General features: G+C 44.4%; 1 protein-coding gene across 2 annotated transcripts in view; it reads right to left on the minus strand.

Moving 5' to 3' along the window:
• Positions 1 to 2,400: 2,400 nt before the first annotated feature.
• Positions 2,401 to 13,091, minus strand: part of LOC148036109 (protein STRUBBELIG-RECEPTOR FAMILY 8-like) — a 68,943-nt gene continuing 58,252 nt past the window's right edge. Inside the window, exons 12-17 of one of the 2 annotated variants that reach the window (XR_015690899.1) lie at positions 3,882 to 4,153; positions 3,658 to 3,793; positions 3,422 to 3,561; positions 3,159 to 3,315; positions 2,692 to 3,077; positions 2,401 to 2,602 (exon numbers count right to left, since the gene is read on the minus strand). Coding sequence is in view for 1 of the 2 variants with exons in the window: in XM_087678099.1 (XP_087534225.1) it covers positions 2,946 to 3,077; positions 3,159 to 3,315; positions 3,422 to 3,561; positions 3,658 to 3,793; positions 3,882 to 4,153 (837 nt within the window). In the remaining variant the exon portion in view is untranslated. Of the gene's footprint in view, positions 3,078 to 3,158; positions 3,316 to 3,421; positions 3,562 to 3,657; positions 3,794 to 3,881; positions 4,154 to 13,091 lie in introns of both variants that reach the window. The other variant, XM_087678099.1, reaches the window with a different exon arrangement.

The raw sequence follows: 13,091 nt of genomic DNA on the forward strand, positions 1-13,091 counted from the left end.
GTGGTAGTGTGAAATATGGTTAACAAGCATGTTGGCCAATAATTTTGTGATTATTGTAATGGATACCAATGTCCTAAATGACCACTAGACTATCAAGCTCGACCAAAGATATGAATGCCCTATATATTTGTAAGAATGTCATCTCACTATAAATGCATTTGAAGGTCATTTCATGGAGTACTCTTGGATACAATCTTCATGTGTCTCATTTTATTAAATATATAAATCCTTTCTTTGAGAGAGAGAGAGAGAGAGAGAGAGAGAGAGAGAGAGAGAGAGAGAGAGAGAGAGAGAGAGAGAGAGAGAGAGAGAGAGAGAGAGAGAGAGAGAGAGAGAGAGAGAGAGAGAGAGAGAGAGAGAGAGAGAGAGAGAGTTTATGGTGAAGAACTCACAAGGTGTGTTCTAAATGCTTTGGTATTAATGAACTTAATTGGCAAGCACCTAACACAAAAACTATCATATACTTAGAAATTACAAGACATACATAGCCTACTTTACACCATCCAACTAAAAAACAAAATTATCATTTTGCTTCTTTTTTTTTGGATACTATGGCAGAGTATACTAACAAACTAATTATGGACATCCAAAAGTAAGATTTCCATACTCATTAAGATCTCTTACTTGTTTCAAACAATATTAGTAGCATGATTGTTCTTAACAAAGTTATCTCTTATGAGGTTCACATTAGAGATAAATTGATAAGAGTTTATAGGCCAACTTGCAAGTGTTACACCAAACCCAACTTCCAAGCTCACTTTCATTCCTTTTCACTAAGAAACTTGTTTTCCAAATCAAGGCTGGCTGCTTCTTTTTTCTTTTTTGGAACACTTATCCATATGCAAACTACAAAAGAAATTGATTTTCACTTTTCTTATTCATATAATAAAAAAGGCCAATTACATATTCCCCTTATTTCTCTATACATAATCTTTTTTTTTTCATGCCATTTGTGAGGTAGGTATTTTGGTAAAAAATGCTTCACTAGACTTTTGTAGGATGACTTCAATCATTCCACTTTCCTTCCACTTGTTATGTTGAAGGCACAAAATTTTCTAGAGAGTCAATTGGAGTGGATTCTCAAAGTATCCCTCTTTTGGAAGAAGTTCCCTAGAAATTCTCTTGGACTAGATAAGAAGGATCATAAAGTCATAGCAGACAACCCCTTAAACAAGGTTGTTATTATGGAGACTTCTAATGAATAAGTTATATGTTGAGTTAACATTACCATACAAGTTGGTCTCTCCTTTATACCCTTTGTGTAAGCAAAATAAGGAAGATGTGATGCATATGTTTTGGACGTGCTCTGAGGTTAAGCCACTATTGTCTAAGTTCCAAAAGATTGAGTTTTGTTGGCTTGTCTTGTACCTTTGGTGTTAAGCAAATCCTTCCAGCAAGTGACCAAGGTAAATTCAATGGAGAAGAATTGGAAGTCTCGCACATTCTTATGAATATTATTTGGTCGACTTAAAAATGGCTATGGTGTTCTATCCACTTTGCTTCAAAGTTGTTTGATGAACTTTGTAGGGCCTAGGTTGTAAGCCTTAATGAACTAGTTGCCTTAAAGGCAACACTTTTAGATCTACGGTTGCTAATATAAGTTTTTTTTTTTTGGTGACGTAGTTAATACATTAAAATGGTAAAAATTTACATCTACCTACTATATGAGTAAGCAACATGTCATAACATAGATATGCGGTCAATCTAGACTATTTTGCCAAAGCCTTCCAAAAAGCCTTAAAGAGAGTATTTTTCCTACACATCCCTGCAAGGGCTACCAAAATGCCCTTTTTGCATTGACTACATAGAATCTTCTACACCTTCCAACAGCTCTACTATTTCTAAAGGACCACACATAGTGGATGACCACAACTCTTAGAGTGTTTCAAGGCATTAACGAACCTTCATTAAGCTTGGCAAGATCCCCAAATAAAGCTATCATAGGACAAATCTCTACATGAAAAGCAACCTCATTCACTTGTCTAATGTTGTTCCACAATTGCCATGTCTCCATGCAACTCTAGAACATGTGGTGTAGAGTCTCTTAGACTCTCCACACAATGTATAGATCAATGAATGGATCTTGACTTGGCAAGTCTCTCCTTCCTAGGGAAATTATTCTCTACTATTCTCCACATCAAAATTTGATCCTTTTGGAAGGGGTGCTCCTCAACACCTCCAAACTCTCCTCTTCCATGTAGGGCCTAGGCTATAGCTTTGATGAGCTAGTTGGCTTAAAGATAGGCCCTTTATATTTGCAAGCAAAATGCTAATTGAGAGCTTTGTAATGACGTTGAAGATGCACCTTTTTTGTTAATAGAGTATTCATATGCATTTACACATTAAACACATGTTTCATTTTTCCATGTATTTCCATTTTATACAAGATTTATGAGGGGTTTCACATGGGCTCCACTTAGAGTATTAACCACGATTTTAGAAACTTTGTTCCCTTTTGCAAATTGCACCCAAACAGGAAATCATTCGAGGCATCGGGCATAGTGTACAATGTGAAGATGGAAAAACGTTTTGCATTAATTGCAGATATATGGTGGCACTGTCTATGTGCGAAAGGCCTCTCTTCGCATGAATTTTATTCCACCTGCTAATTCTTTGGTTTGCATTAATTGCAGATATATGGTGGCACTGTCTATGTGCGAAAGGCCTCTCTTCGCATGAATTTTATTCCACCTGCTAATTCTTTGGGTTTGGTTCGTATTACATCAGTTTTCCTTTTTCTCTAGGTCTGGCAGGAGTCTTTGAGCGCTCGGTCGTATTACACTACTGCTACTCTTTATTTCCATTTTGTAATCCGCCTACGGGAGCCGGCGCCAGGCCCTGGGCCCTCACCGCAAGACCGTAGCCAATCTTTGTAAATTGTAAGTTAGGTAGGCTCCATGGATGCAACCTCACGTGGGAGAGTCGCAAAAGGTCACAGATTGAGATTAATAGGACCCCGACGTGCTGCTGTCAAAAGCGTCTCCAGGTCTCCGCTTATTCGTCAGAGAAGCGCGCTGCATCAATCGGACCAAGGACTGAACCACCTCTGACATGAGTGGTCGGAACTCGGGCTCAGGCTGGCAACAACAAAACAAACGAGGTTAGAAATGATATTCTCGACCACCTTTCTTATGCTCAAACCATTCCTGCTGGCAAACCTGCACGCATGATGCTATGATGTCTGCAAATCGAGACAAGGACTTCATAGGGCACAGGCCATGGAGAGCTGGGTCCGCCATACTGTGTAGTGCATCTATGTCATGCAGCTGCGGAGTAGCCCACCTCACAAGCGACTTCTCACCTTTCGGCTTGGTGCTGCACTTGTCAGTTAAAGAATGTCAGTCTTTAGGCTCACCATTCTGCTCTTCTCACCCACAATTCGGCAATTGGCAGAAGGCCATTGGCAGACAATCCACTTAACCTGTCATAAGGCTTGCGGCCTGTCATGAGTTCGAGCATGATCACTCCTAAACTGTATACATCGCTTTTTGTGCTGTAGTCCCCTGACGTGGCGCACTCTGGAGCACTGTATGTGAAAGTCTCTGTCATCTGTGGAGTTACCTGGCATGACAACAAGAACACAATTTCTATTCCCTTCTAGGAAAACGGCAAACAGAGCAGATTTTTGCCTTTGCGCAGACAGTTTCAATATTAGACCTGTCTTGCATGAGATGGGGATAAAGCTGCAACACCACTGTCACATAGGTGAGGATTCAAGTCATCATCTAGTAGGACATTGGCCGACTTCAAGTTTTTATGGACTATCGGAGGCGAGCTCACTTCATGTAAATATCTGCGAAGTTGTTAACGAGTATCACAGAAAGTTGGCCACTTGGCTCAAAAATGCAGTGGTAATTTCAATTTTATGGAAATTGACTTACTCGAGTGCTCTCCCGATTCCCAGGGCTATTTTCATCCGAACATTCCATGTCAATCCCTTTCTACTCAAATCATCGACCGTGTGCAAAACATCATGCAGCGTGCCGTTACCAAAGTAATCATAAACAAGCAAACATTGGCCATATTCCACACAGTAACCAACTAGTTGAACTATATTGGCATGACGAAGTCTTGCTATGTCAGAGATAATCTGGATGGCATTTCCTTTTGTGGAGCAAATTATTCTCTCATTGATCTTCTTCACAGCAACTACCTGCAAACCGATACATGAATAACCTGTGAAATAAATTGACAATGGCAGCAAGCATATAGCACGAGTGGGTAGATCTCTGTCTCTCCATCCACACACACTCACACACACGTGTTAAATAATCTGACCATGGCAGCAAGTATATATCACGAGTGGGCAGCTCCCCCTTTCTTTCTCTACACACGCGCACACACGCATGCGTACACACGTGTGTGTGCATGCATGATAAGCAAGGCTAAATTAGGCGACAAATAATGTTAACTATTGACGGATTAATGGCTTAACTGATTCCTTTGAAGAAAGGGCCAAATTTAATCAACTTTAAAAGGTTCTTGACGGGCCATTCTTCATCCCCATGATTCCACGTCATTTATCATCACCTTACTCTGCGGTGACAGACCTCCATGTCAGCTCATGCTGTCCCACCCAACTCCTACTTTTGCCATATGTGCTGTGGCTACTGCCACATCATCCTCTACATCAGTGACTGCTGCCACAACATCTTCATCAACTTCCATGACTAGTGCAGGCACTAGGTGGCATCATGCACATCTGGCTGCTGTCAAAAATGCAGGTTCTACTGCCCTGGCCTAATACAGTGTCATAACTGCCCAGACTGCTGCTTCTGTTTGAAACATAGCAGCATACACCCAAACAACGGCCCTCTGCTGTCAAAGTGCAGCATCTGCTGGTCATGCTGTTGCCCAAAAGCCAAAACACAGATTTCCCTCATCACTGGCACACAAATGCAGATCTTTCCTCATGGTCTAGTAGGCTGTACCCTTACCTTGGTACCAGTGATGACCACCCTTGCTGCTTGTGACATCATCCCACTCTACATTCAGCAGCACACAGCCCAGACCACCTCTTTGAGGATCATTGACCCTTTTGTGTGAACCTAACTACTGCCCTGCTTCAGGCCTTCATACCCATTCCAGCTTCTATAGCAGCTGGCACCTTTACCATCGCTCCTTGTAGTATGTTGTATCTTATCCTACAAGCTGATGACGGAGAGTGCAAAGAATGATGGAGAGAATGCTGAATCTGCGAGTGCTTGAAGAGAGAATGACCAGACAAGTGTGGGGAGGGGCTGCTTAAACAGCATGCACCCCAAAAACTGGATGACCAGCATTCGATGCTGGTCACCTGCACAAACTGTGCAAAATGCTGACTGGGCGGGAACTGAAACCTAATCACCAGTTCATAGTGTGAACGCGCCAGTGGGCAGCATAAATTAAAATGCCCTGGCTGGAAATAAAGGCCAGCATTTGTCTCTGTCAGACTTTGACATACCTCACAACCAACAGATGATAGCATGAAATAAAACAGGCTAGCAACCCCTCTCAGATCTTGGGGAGTATTTGAAGGCCCAACAACCTCATACAATGAAGCATAGAAGCTTGAGAAGCTTGAGACAAATGCTTCGTGAAGATATTTGTTGCATTGTCCATGGTGGGACAATAGACCACTACTAGATCAGAATACATGATCCACTCCCAAACATAATGGTACTAAAGCTCTATATGTATTGTGTGGGCATGAAACATGGGGTTCTTCACTAGAGCTAGAACACTTTGATTATCCATGCATAGCTCTGTGGGTCTTGTTTGTGGAAAGACGATTGTGGAAAGCCAATCTCCACGAACATCCAACAAAGCCAAATTGCCTCTTGAGCAATAGAATAGGGAGCACAATACACAACCTCCATAGAAGTTACAGCTACGATAGGCTACTTATTGCTGCTTCATGAGATAAATGCCCAATCCAAGGGAGAAGGCAAAACCTGTAGTGAAGCGTCGAATGTCGACATCTTCAGCCCAATTTGAGTCACTCCAATGAGCTAGAGTGGCTCCCTCTTTGTACATGATCCCATAGGATCTTGTCCCCCATAAATAGTGGAAGATATTGTAAAGAAATACTCGAACACAGAATACGAACACAATTATACAACAACGCACAAACTGATAAAATAGCTTAGTAGGGTTAGGGTAACTGAGAGACAATGAACATAGAAGATGAATGAAGAATAATCAATGATAAATAAAATGCTCAATGTAATAAACACACTATGCAAGGTGAATACTGAACCTTGAACTCTTGTGTCTTTGAAAGACTAAGGCATAGGGTATGAATTGAAATGTGTGTCGTACTTTGTAAAGATCCCAAAATGCAACAGATAACCTCGAAATATATACAACAACAGCAAACACAGATCCAGGGAGTCTAGATCAAGTTCAACACTATAGGTGCACCTCAACCAGTAGGCTGCCGGCTGAAAGACACAGTGAAGTGGGAGATTCCTATAATCTGAAAACGTAGCTGCAGATGGTAAGAGGTTGAAGCTCTTCACTATCTCCTCTTCTCTTCTTCTCTTATCTTCTCTTATCTTCTCTCGCACGTGTGCGGCTATGGTGGATGCAGCTCGATGGAGGAGGCTTGAGCTAGTATCTAGGATCGTGGAGCTACCGGTATGTGTGAGGGAGGAGGCAACTCATTTCGGCATCGAGGTAAGCTCACTACACTTGTAGGTTTGAAGGCATTGTTTGAAATGATTAATGTCAGCAAGTGAGTGATTGGGGATAGCAAGACCTTGCCCGGAAAGGGATTTAAGGGCCAGGAGACCATAGAAGAGCTCATTTTTCACCCTAGCATTGAGAGAAATGAAATAAAATTAAATGATATATTAACGTTTACAAAAGGCCACAATGACCTATGAGACCATGAGTTACAATCATCTGTATGATGGTACAACTGTCTAGGCAAAATATGTGGCACAAAGCAAAATAAGAAAGGAAACTAACTATGGCTGTGTAAAACATAGAGCTCTATCTAGTAACAATGAGCTCCAAATGGTACAATCTCATGTGGGTATGGAGGGCCTAGTTCTAGCCCGCCGAGCAATTATCCCCTGTATCCGCCTATGAAGGTGTCGTCGGTGTTTGTGTCGAGGCCTAGGACGTTTGGATCGGCTAAGCTGAACGGCTCGATCAATTAGTACTTCTTGTTTGTGTGTGGACTGTGGCAGTGAGAGAGGCTCTCATGTAGACTGTGGCTGTAACTGTATTGAAGTCTTCTGAGTCTCCTTTGCAAAGAAGTCTGTGAGCTGCCTCTGTGAAGAGCCTCGATGTCCTGGAGTAGCTGTACTCTTGAGGCGCATGTCACAAAGCCATCGTATCTCAAGAAGGAAGAGACAAAGGCATTGCTGATCGGTAAAATCCATGACTCTGGATAGTGGTTCAAATCCGTCTCTAAAGAGATAGTGGAAACGACCACGGACCTCATAATACATTGGGTAGCAGCATATATAATGCTCCTCTGTCTCTAGCTCTAATTGGCATATTTGACATACGCGCTCCTTTGGTGGGATGGATCTATATTTGCCAGTCTCAATCTCTAGCTGATGTGAGGAGGTGTGCAACTGGCCAAGAGTACATTTGATCCCATGGGAAAGGTGGGTGTCCATGTATCTCGGGCGAACAATAAATCCATCATCTATAGTATGAAGGAAATGCTTGCGGTAGAAAGCCATCTTTGTCCCTAGCTCCTGCCCTGGTATCAACCATGTCCGCCTGATATCCAACTAGGTAAGATCCATCCTGATGATCTTGCAGATCTCTAACTTGCTCAGATCAAGAGATGGTGCATCAAGGGGAGTACTGAAAGGGGGGTAACTTGTCCATGCTAAAGCCATGCAGCTCAAACCAGGCCGACATCTGTGCAAACCAACATGAAGTATCACCCTCTCTGGCAAGCTGCCTAGAGGACTCAAGGGCCAACCGTGCATATCTATGTCTGGGTAAGTCCCATGTATGTATGCGACCGATCAGGTGAGGGTCTCTACCACAATCGGTGTAGTTGCTAGCTCGGCTCTGATGATCTCATGTGGCATTGAGGCCTCTCATTTGATCATCCTGGATATCATGGACACTAGGGGTTTCTCCATCGACCTCCATCCGTCATAAGTGCGCCCTGATCTACTATGGTGGTCAAGACTGGGCCCCCATATCTGTACTCCATAAAGTAGTGTGGATGTGACCAGTGTTTCGAAGAGCCATAGCTTGGTGCGGGATTCTTGGAATTGCACCTGTGAGCACATCCTCTCCAAACCACCTAGTGCTGTGTATCCGCGAGTCAGTCTAGTGTCTGCTGCCTCTCACATAGAAAAGGTGGGCCCTGTGAATAAGACTCCCAGGTATATATAAGAATCCACATACTCCAGCTCCTCAGATCCATATGTGAATTTAAGTGCTGATCTCTTGACCCACTGTGGTGTAGTATTAAATACCATCACCTTGGTTTTACCAAGGTTCATTGAAAGCCCATTGGTGATTCGATTGGTGATTTGATTCGATCTTGCCATCGGGGAGTTCTTCGCACGCGTCAGGTATATCAAACCCTTCCTCCTATATCCTTGTTGCGATCTGGAAGTTTGTGCGCATTGTGAGTGCTTGGATCACTGGATTTAATGAAATCATCATTGGCGCTACCGTCATCCCGCGCAACTCGGCCTGTCCGAGTGGCTTGGTTTTGGGCCGAGTCCCAGAATCGGCCCTTGGCCCTCCGTCCTCTTGCAATTGGCCAATTCGGTCCGTTCGAACGGACAACTTAGCCAACACCTTTAAATTCAGCCCTCGGCTCTCATGCTTTTGCCCGTCCGAACGTATCATTCGGTCCTCGGCCAACTTGATTCGGCCCAAACCAACTTGGCCATTGTCACTCGGCCCTTTTTGACTCGGCCCGTCTATCCGAATGATCGACTTGGCCCACTAACCTGACTCCGCCCTTAGCCACATCCATTCAGCTGTCCAAGCCGCAAATTCGGCCACTATTCCTATTCAACCCTCGGCCCGTCCGAATCTAGCACTTGGCCCTTGCAATTCAGACAAGTTGGTTCGAGTCAGATTTTTGCAAATTTTTTGGAAAATTGCACTAGACCCAGCTAGATTTCAACTGCGCAAACCTTTGTGAGCCATCCCGACGCCTAGAACTCGATTCTGGCGCAAGGAATAGGTGAATTCGCAAGACACGGCTGCTTAGCAGCTTGAGTAGGTTGTTGAGAGAGTCAGCACCTTAACGGCAGCTAGTGGAGTCATAGACCCCGAAACGAACTTAAAACGAGTAAGATGACGCAACAGGAAAAACCTATCAAGATGGCCGGAAATTGATCAAACAAGCCTATCAAGCCTAAGATGAAATGAGAGTGCATAAGCCGCTTAGACACTTGTTCTTCGCACTCACCTTGATTTCCAGTACTTGAAGTATACCTAAGAATAGCCGAAAGCCTGATTGAGCACAAGTGCAAGGAAAAGAACACCCACATACACACACACACACACACACACACTGAGTGGAGGTAATTTGAGGATTGTATACAATAATTAAGGAACTCACTCAGATAAAAGAACTTGAAGGAACCCACCAATAGGAGAAGATCCCAAGATATAGATAGGCAATCGGAGCCTAGCGTAGGACCAAGCGAACAACGACAGAGACGTGGATCTAGCCGAATTGCTTGACCTTATCGACAGTTTGGTGGAGCACGAGAACGCAACCATATCAAAAGAAAGCTCAGACTGCAGGTAGAACGAGGAATTCAATTTAGGAGTTTTCCCAGAAGCGATCCAACAGTTGGTGAACAACTATGATTTTCACGCTCAGTATGAGCATTGCGGTAGAATGGCAGAAGCCATCATAGTTGACCTAGAGGAGGAAAGGAAGCTAGCCCATAAAGCACTGCAAGGGATAGTAGAACTAACCATGAGAGAGCGCTAGAAGGAGACTTGACACTAAGTGAGCTTCTCATGAAGCGATTGCTAGACAACACAGCAACAGAGCAGAGCGCTGTAGCATTAGCGACGTCACTACTAGCAGGGTTAGGGGTAAACCAAGGCTCCAAGAGCCAATCTAAGATACCAGTTGTCGCTAAGCAACTCGATAAGTACCAGCCCCACAATGATCCATGCAGCTTCATAGAGCAGTTCGAGCAGGTCTGCGAGGCCAACAGTCTCACCAACTTGACTTAGCGCTCTTAAGCATTCGGGCTTTGCTTAGGCGACAAGGGTCAGACTTGGTACACAAGTCTAGATGCCGCAGATTGAGCGAACTTCAATGGCCTAAAAAATCTTTTCATTAAGAGATTTTCTGAGCCTGGATACTTCGACAACCTGCTAGTACGACTTATGAATGTCAAGTAGAAAGAAAAAAAGGACATCCGTGACTATGTGACCCACGTGAGGAGTCTCTTCAAGAGAATCCCGATGGGCGAACGACCGATCGAAAGAGCAGTGTCGACGGTATTCATCAGTGGAATACGAAATGAGAAGCTTTATAAAGCCTTGGCAGGCAACTCGAGCTTGCAGCGAGACACGCTAGCTAGGGTGTTCGAAGAAGTCATTCAAGTAGACGACCAACTGAAGGAGAGGAGCTCTAGGAACTCAAACCAAGAAGAGACCAATTCTAGAAGTTCGGAGAGAGCTTCAGCATCTAGCGAGCGATCAGGCACAAGTACCCAAGATAAGAAAAAGGCCACAGACAACAACCAAGAATTGAGTGACATGAAAATGGAAATAGCTAAGATGCAGGAGATGCTAAGATGCCCAACGTGCCCACACATCCAATGCATGTATTGTGGCGGAAACCACTTGCCAGCTGAGTGTCAAGACCTTAGGTCATGACCTTGTGCTAATTGCGGTAGGTTTGGTCATGACGTTGTGCATTGTAGATTACCTAGAAGACTTCCGTACTCACAACCATACGGTCAACCTTACCTAGCGAATAGGCCGCAACAATTCTTCGGAAGGGGAGCTCCATTGGCTCTTCCCACGCTAAATGACGTTAAGCCGGTTGTTCCTAGAATGGACATAAATCCTACTGGAATACCTAGACTGCATGGTCCCTATGTGACCCATTCACCGAGCAATGCTTCAATCCACTACGTGGAAGAGCCAAATGAGGAAGAGACTTACGTATATCCTTACGTCTCGCACGACGATGAGGGCAACGTAGTCCTTATGGACTATCGACCAGTACCGGTGATGGCATTAGGTAGGGAACGAGGTAGAGGCCTAGGAGGGCAGACCCGAGAACCAATCATATGTTGGACTTGCGGTCACCCGGGAAATGTCTCATTATGCTATCCTGAAAGGGAGCAACAAAATAGAGACAAGGCTGACCTAAGATGCTTTGAGTGTGGAATCACTCATCTCTTCGTTGACTATCCAAAGCGAAAACCATCCTTAAGTTCTGCTAATGTGCCATCCGTCCCATTGGGGCTATTCGGTGTCGAGAATCTTGATGGGGAGGCTACACCTATCCCATTACATGTCATGACCCGTGCACAAACGAAGCAGGCCGACATATCACTGCCAGATTCTAGCAATCTTGACGCGGCCTTGATAGGAAAGAAGAGCCGCAGATGAAGGAAGAAGAGATTCGAAGCTAAAGTCACACTCAAAACTGAGAGTGCCACAATGCTACCTGCTGGAAAGAAAGTCATTGGCGCTGAGGCAAAGACATCAGCCCCAAAGACAACTGAAAAGGGAAGTACTAAGATCGGGGAGTACCCCGATCCGAAGCACCAACTAGAGGCCATCGAGAAGGTGAAGGAGTAGGTAAAGGATGCCCAAGAACACCTGAAAGATGTTGAGCCCATCTTAGAGAACGAGATCAAGGATCTCTTCAGCATAAGCACTAGTCTCACCCCCTCGACCAAAATCGAGAGATGCGATTGCGCCACAAGCAATATCGCTTAGGCAAAGCCTTAATGCTATGGGCCAGCAAATCAATCACAGCCATTGGCTAGGATAATCCGGAATAGGAGAAAGACAAGCAGCCAACGACCTCCTCACCACTCTAGTGACTACCCCTGTGATGCTAAACTTGGGAAATCTGCTCAGGCAGCGTCCGACCCTATGGCAAGACTTGAAGTAGTGGGTTGAAGGATTATGAGAGCAAGCTGCTGCAGACCTATAAGCACATGATGTAGAGATGCAGATACAAGTTTGACGTTGCACTTCGTGCCTAAGTCGTTGCACGTTAATGCTTTTTGGGAAGGCACTGAGATGCATGCGGTCTTTACCGGTCTTAGCCCTAGGCAACACAACAAGAAAAGGGATTGTAGACACAGGGGCGGGAGTTAGTGTACTGAGCCACGCAGTGCTCCAAACTTGGGGCAACCCACCTGTCGAGACTGCTAGGTTCAATGTCACATTAGCTAACAGAATGAAAGCGAATCCATTCGGGGTGCTAAAAAACTGGCCACTGAAAATCTCAAGAGTTTAATTCTCAGTTGACTTAATAGTCATGAAGGGAGTGGACTACGATATCCTATTGGACTGACCCGGATACGCAATGCCAGAGTGATTGAAGATTGGGGGAATGGTCTCATCTTCCTAGGCAGTAGAACAGAAGCCGTAAGGGTAGAAATGGACTCTTGGAAGACTATACCAGTCGACCTCGACTCCATTTCCACGATGCTTAAGGGTGATGCTCAAATCAAGAAATCCTGTGGGCCCCTGACTAAGTATATCCCATGTCCTGAAGACGAGCGAGATTGGATGCATGTCCTTGCTACCATCGACTTGCCATTCTCGGACAATGAGGAGTACAAACATGCCATTAAAATGATCGGCAAGCCCAAGGGTACACCCTCAGTACGGTTTGCATGATGGCAGGAAATCTTCGTAGAAGACCTAACCCTTTCACTTTTTAAGTACCAAACAACAAGAGGAAATTTTAGGAGATTTTGGAGTATTTGACCAACAAGCTAGCAGGCAATCCAGCAGCAAATTTCAAGTCACTTCAAGATCTTAGATGAACCAAGGTGGCAATGGACCAAGGTACATGACCTAAACCTCATGTACAATTGAGCCCTAGTCCTCCCCGATCAAAGACACGAGACATACCAAGACCTAGGAGACGGCGAGCAGTCAGACGAAGATGC

This window comes from Lygodium microphyllum, chromosome 5, assembly GCF_053477565.2.
Source record: "Lygodium microphyllum isolate KBCC chromosome 5, Lygodium_microphyllum_v1.1.10, whole genome shotgun sequence".
Taxonomy (NCBI): Eukaryota; Viridiplantae; Streptophyta; class Polypodiopsida; order Schizaeales; family Lygodiaceae; genus Lygodium; species Lygodium microphyllum.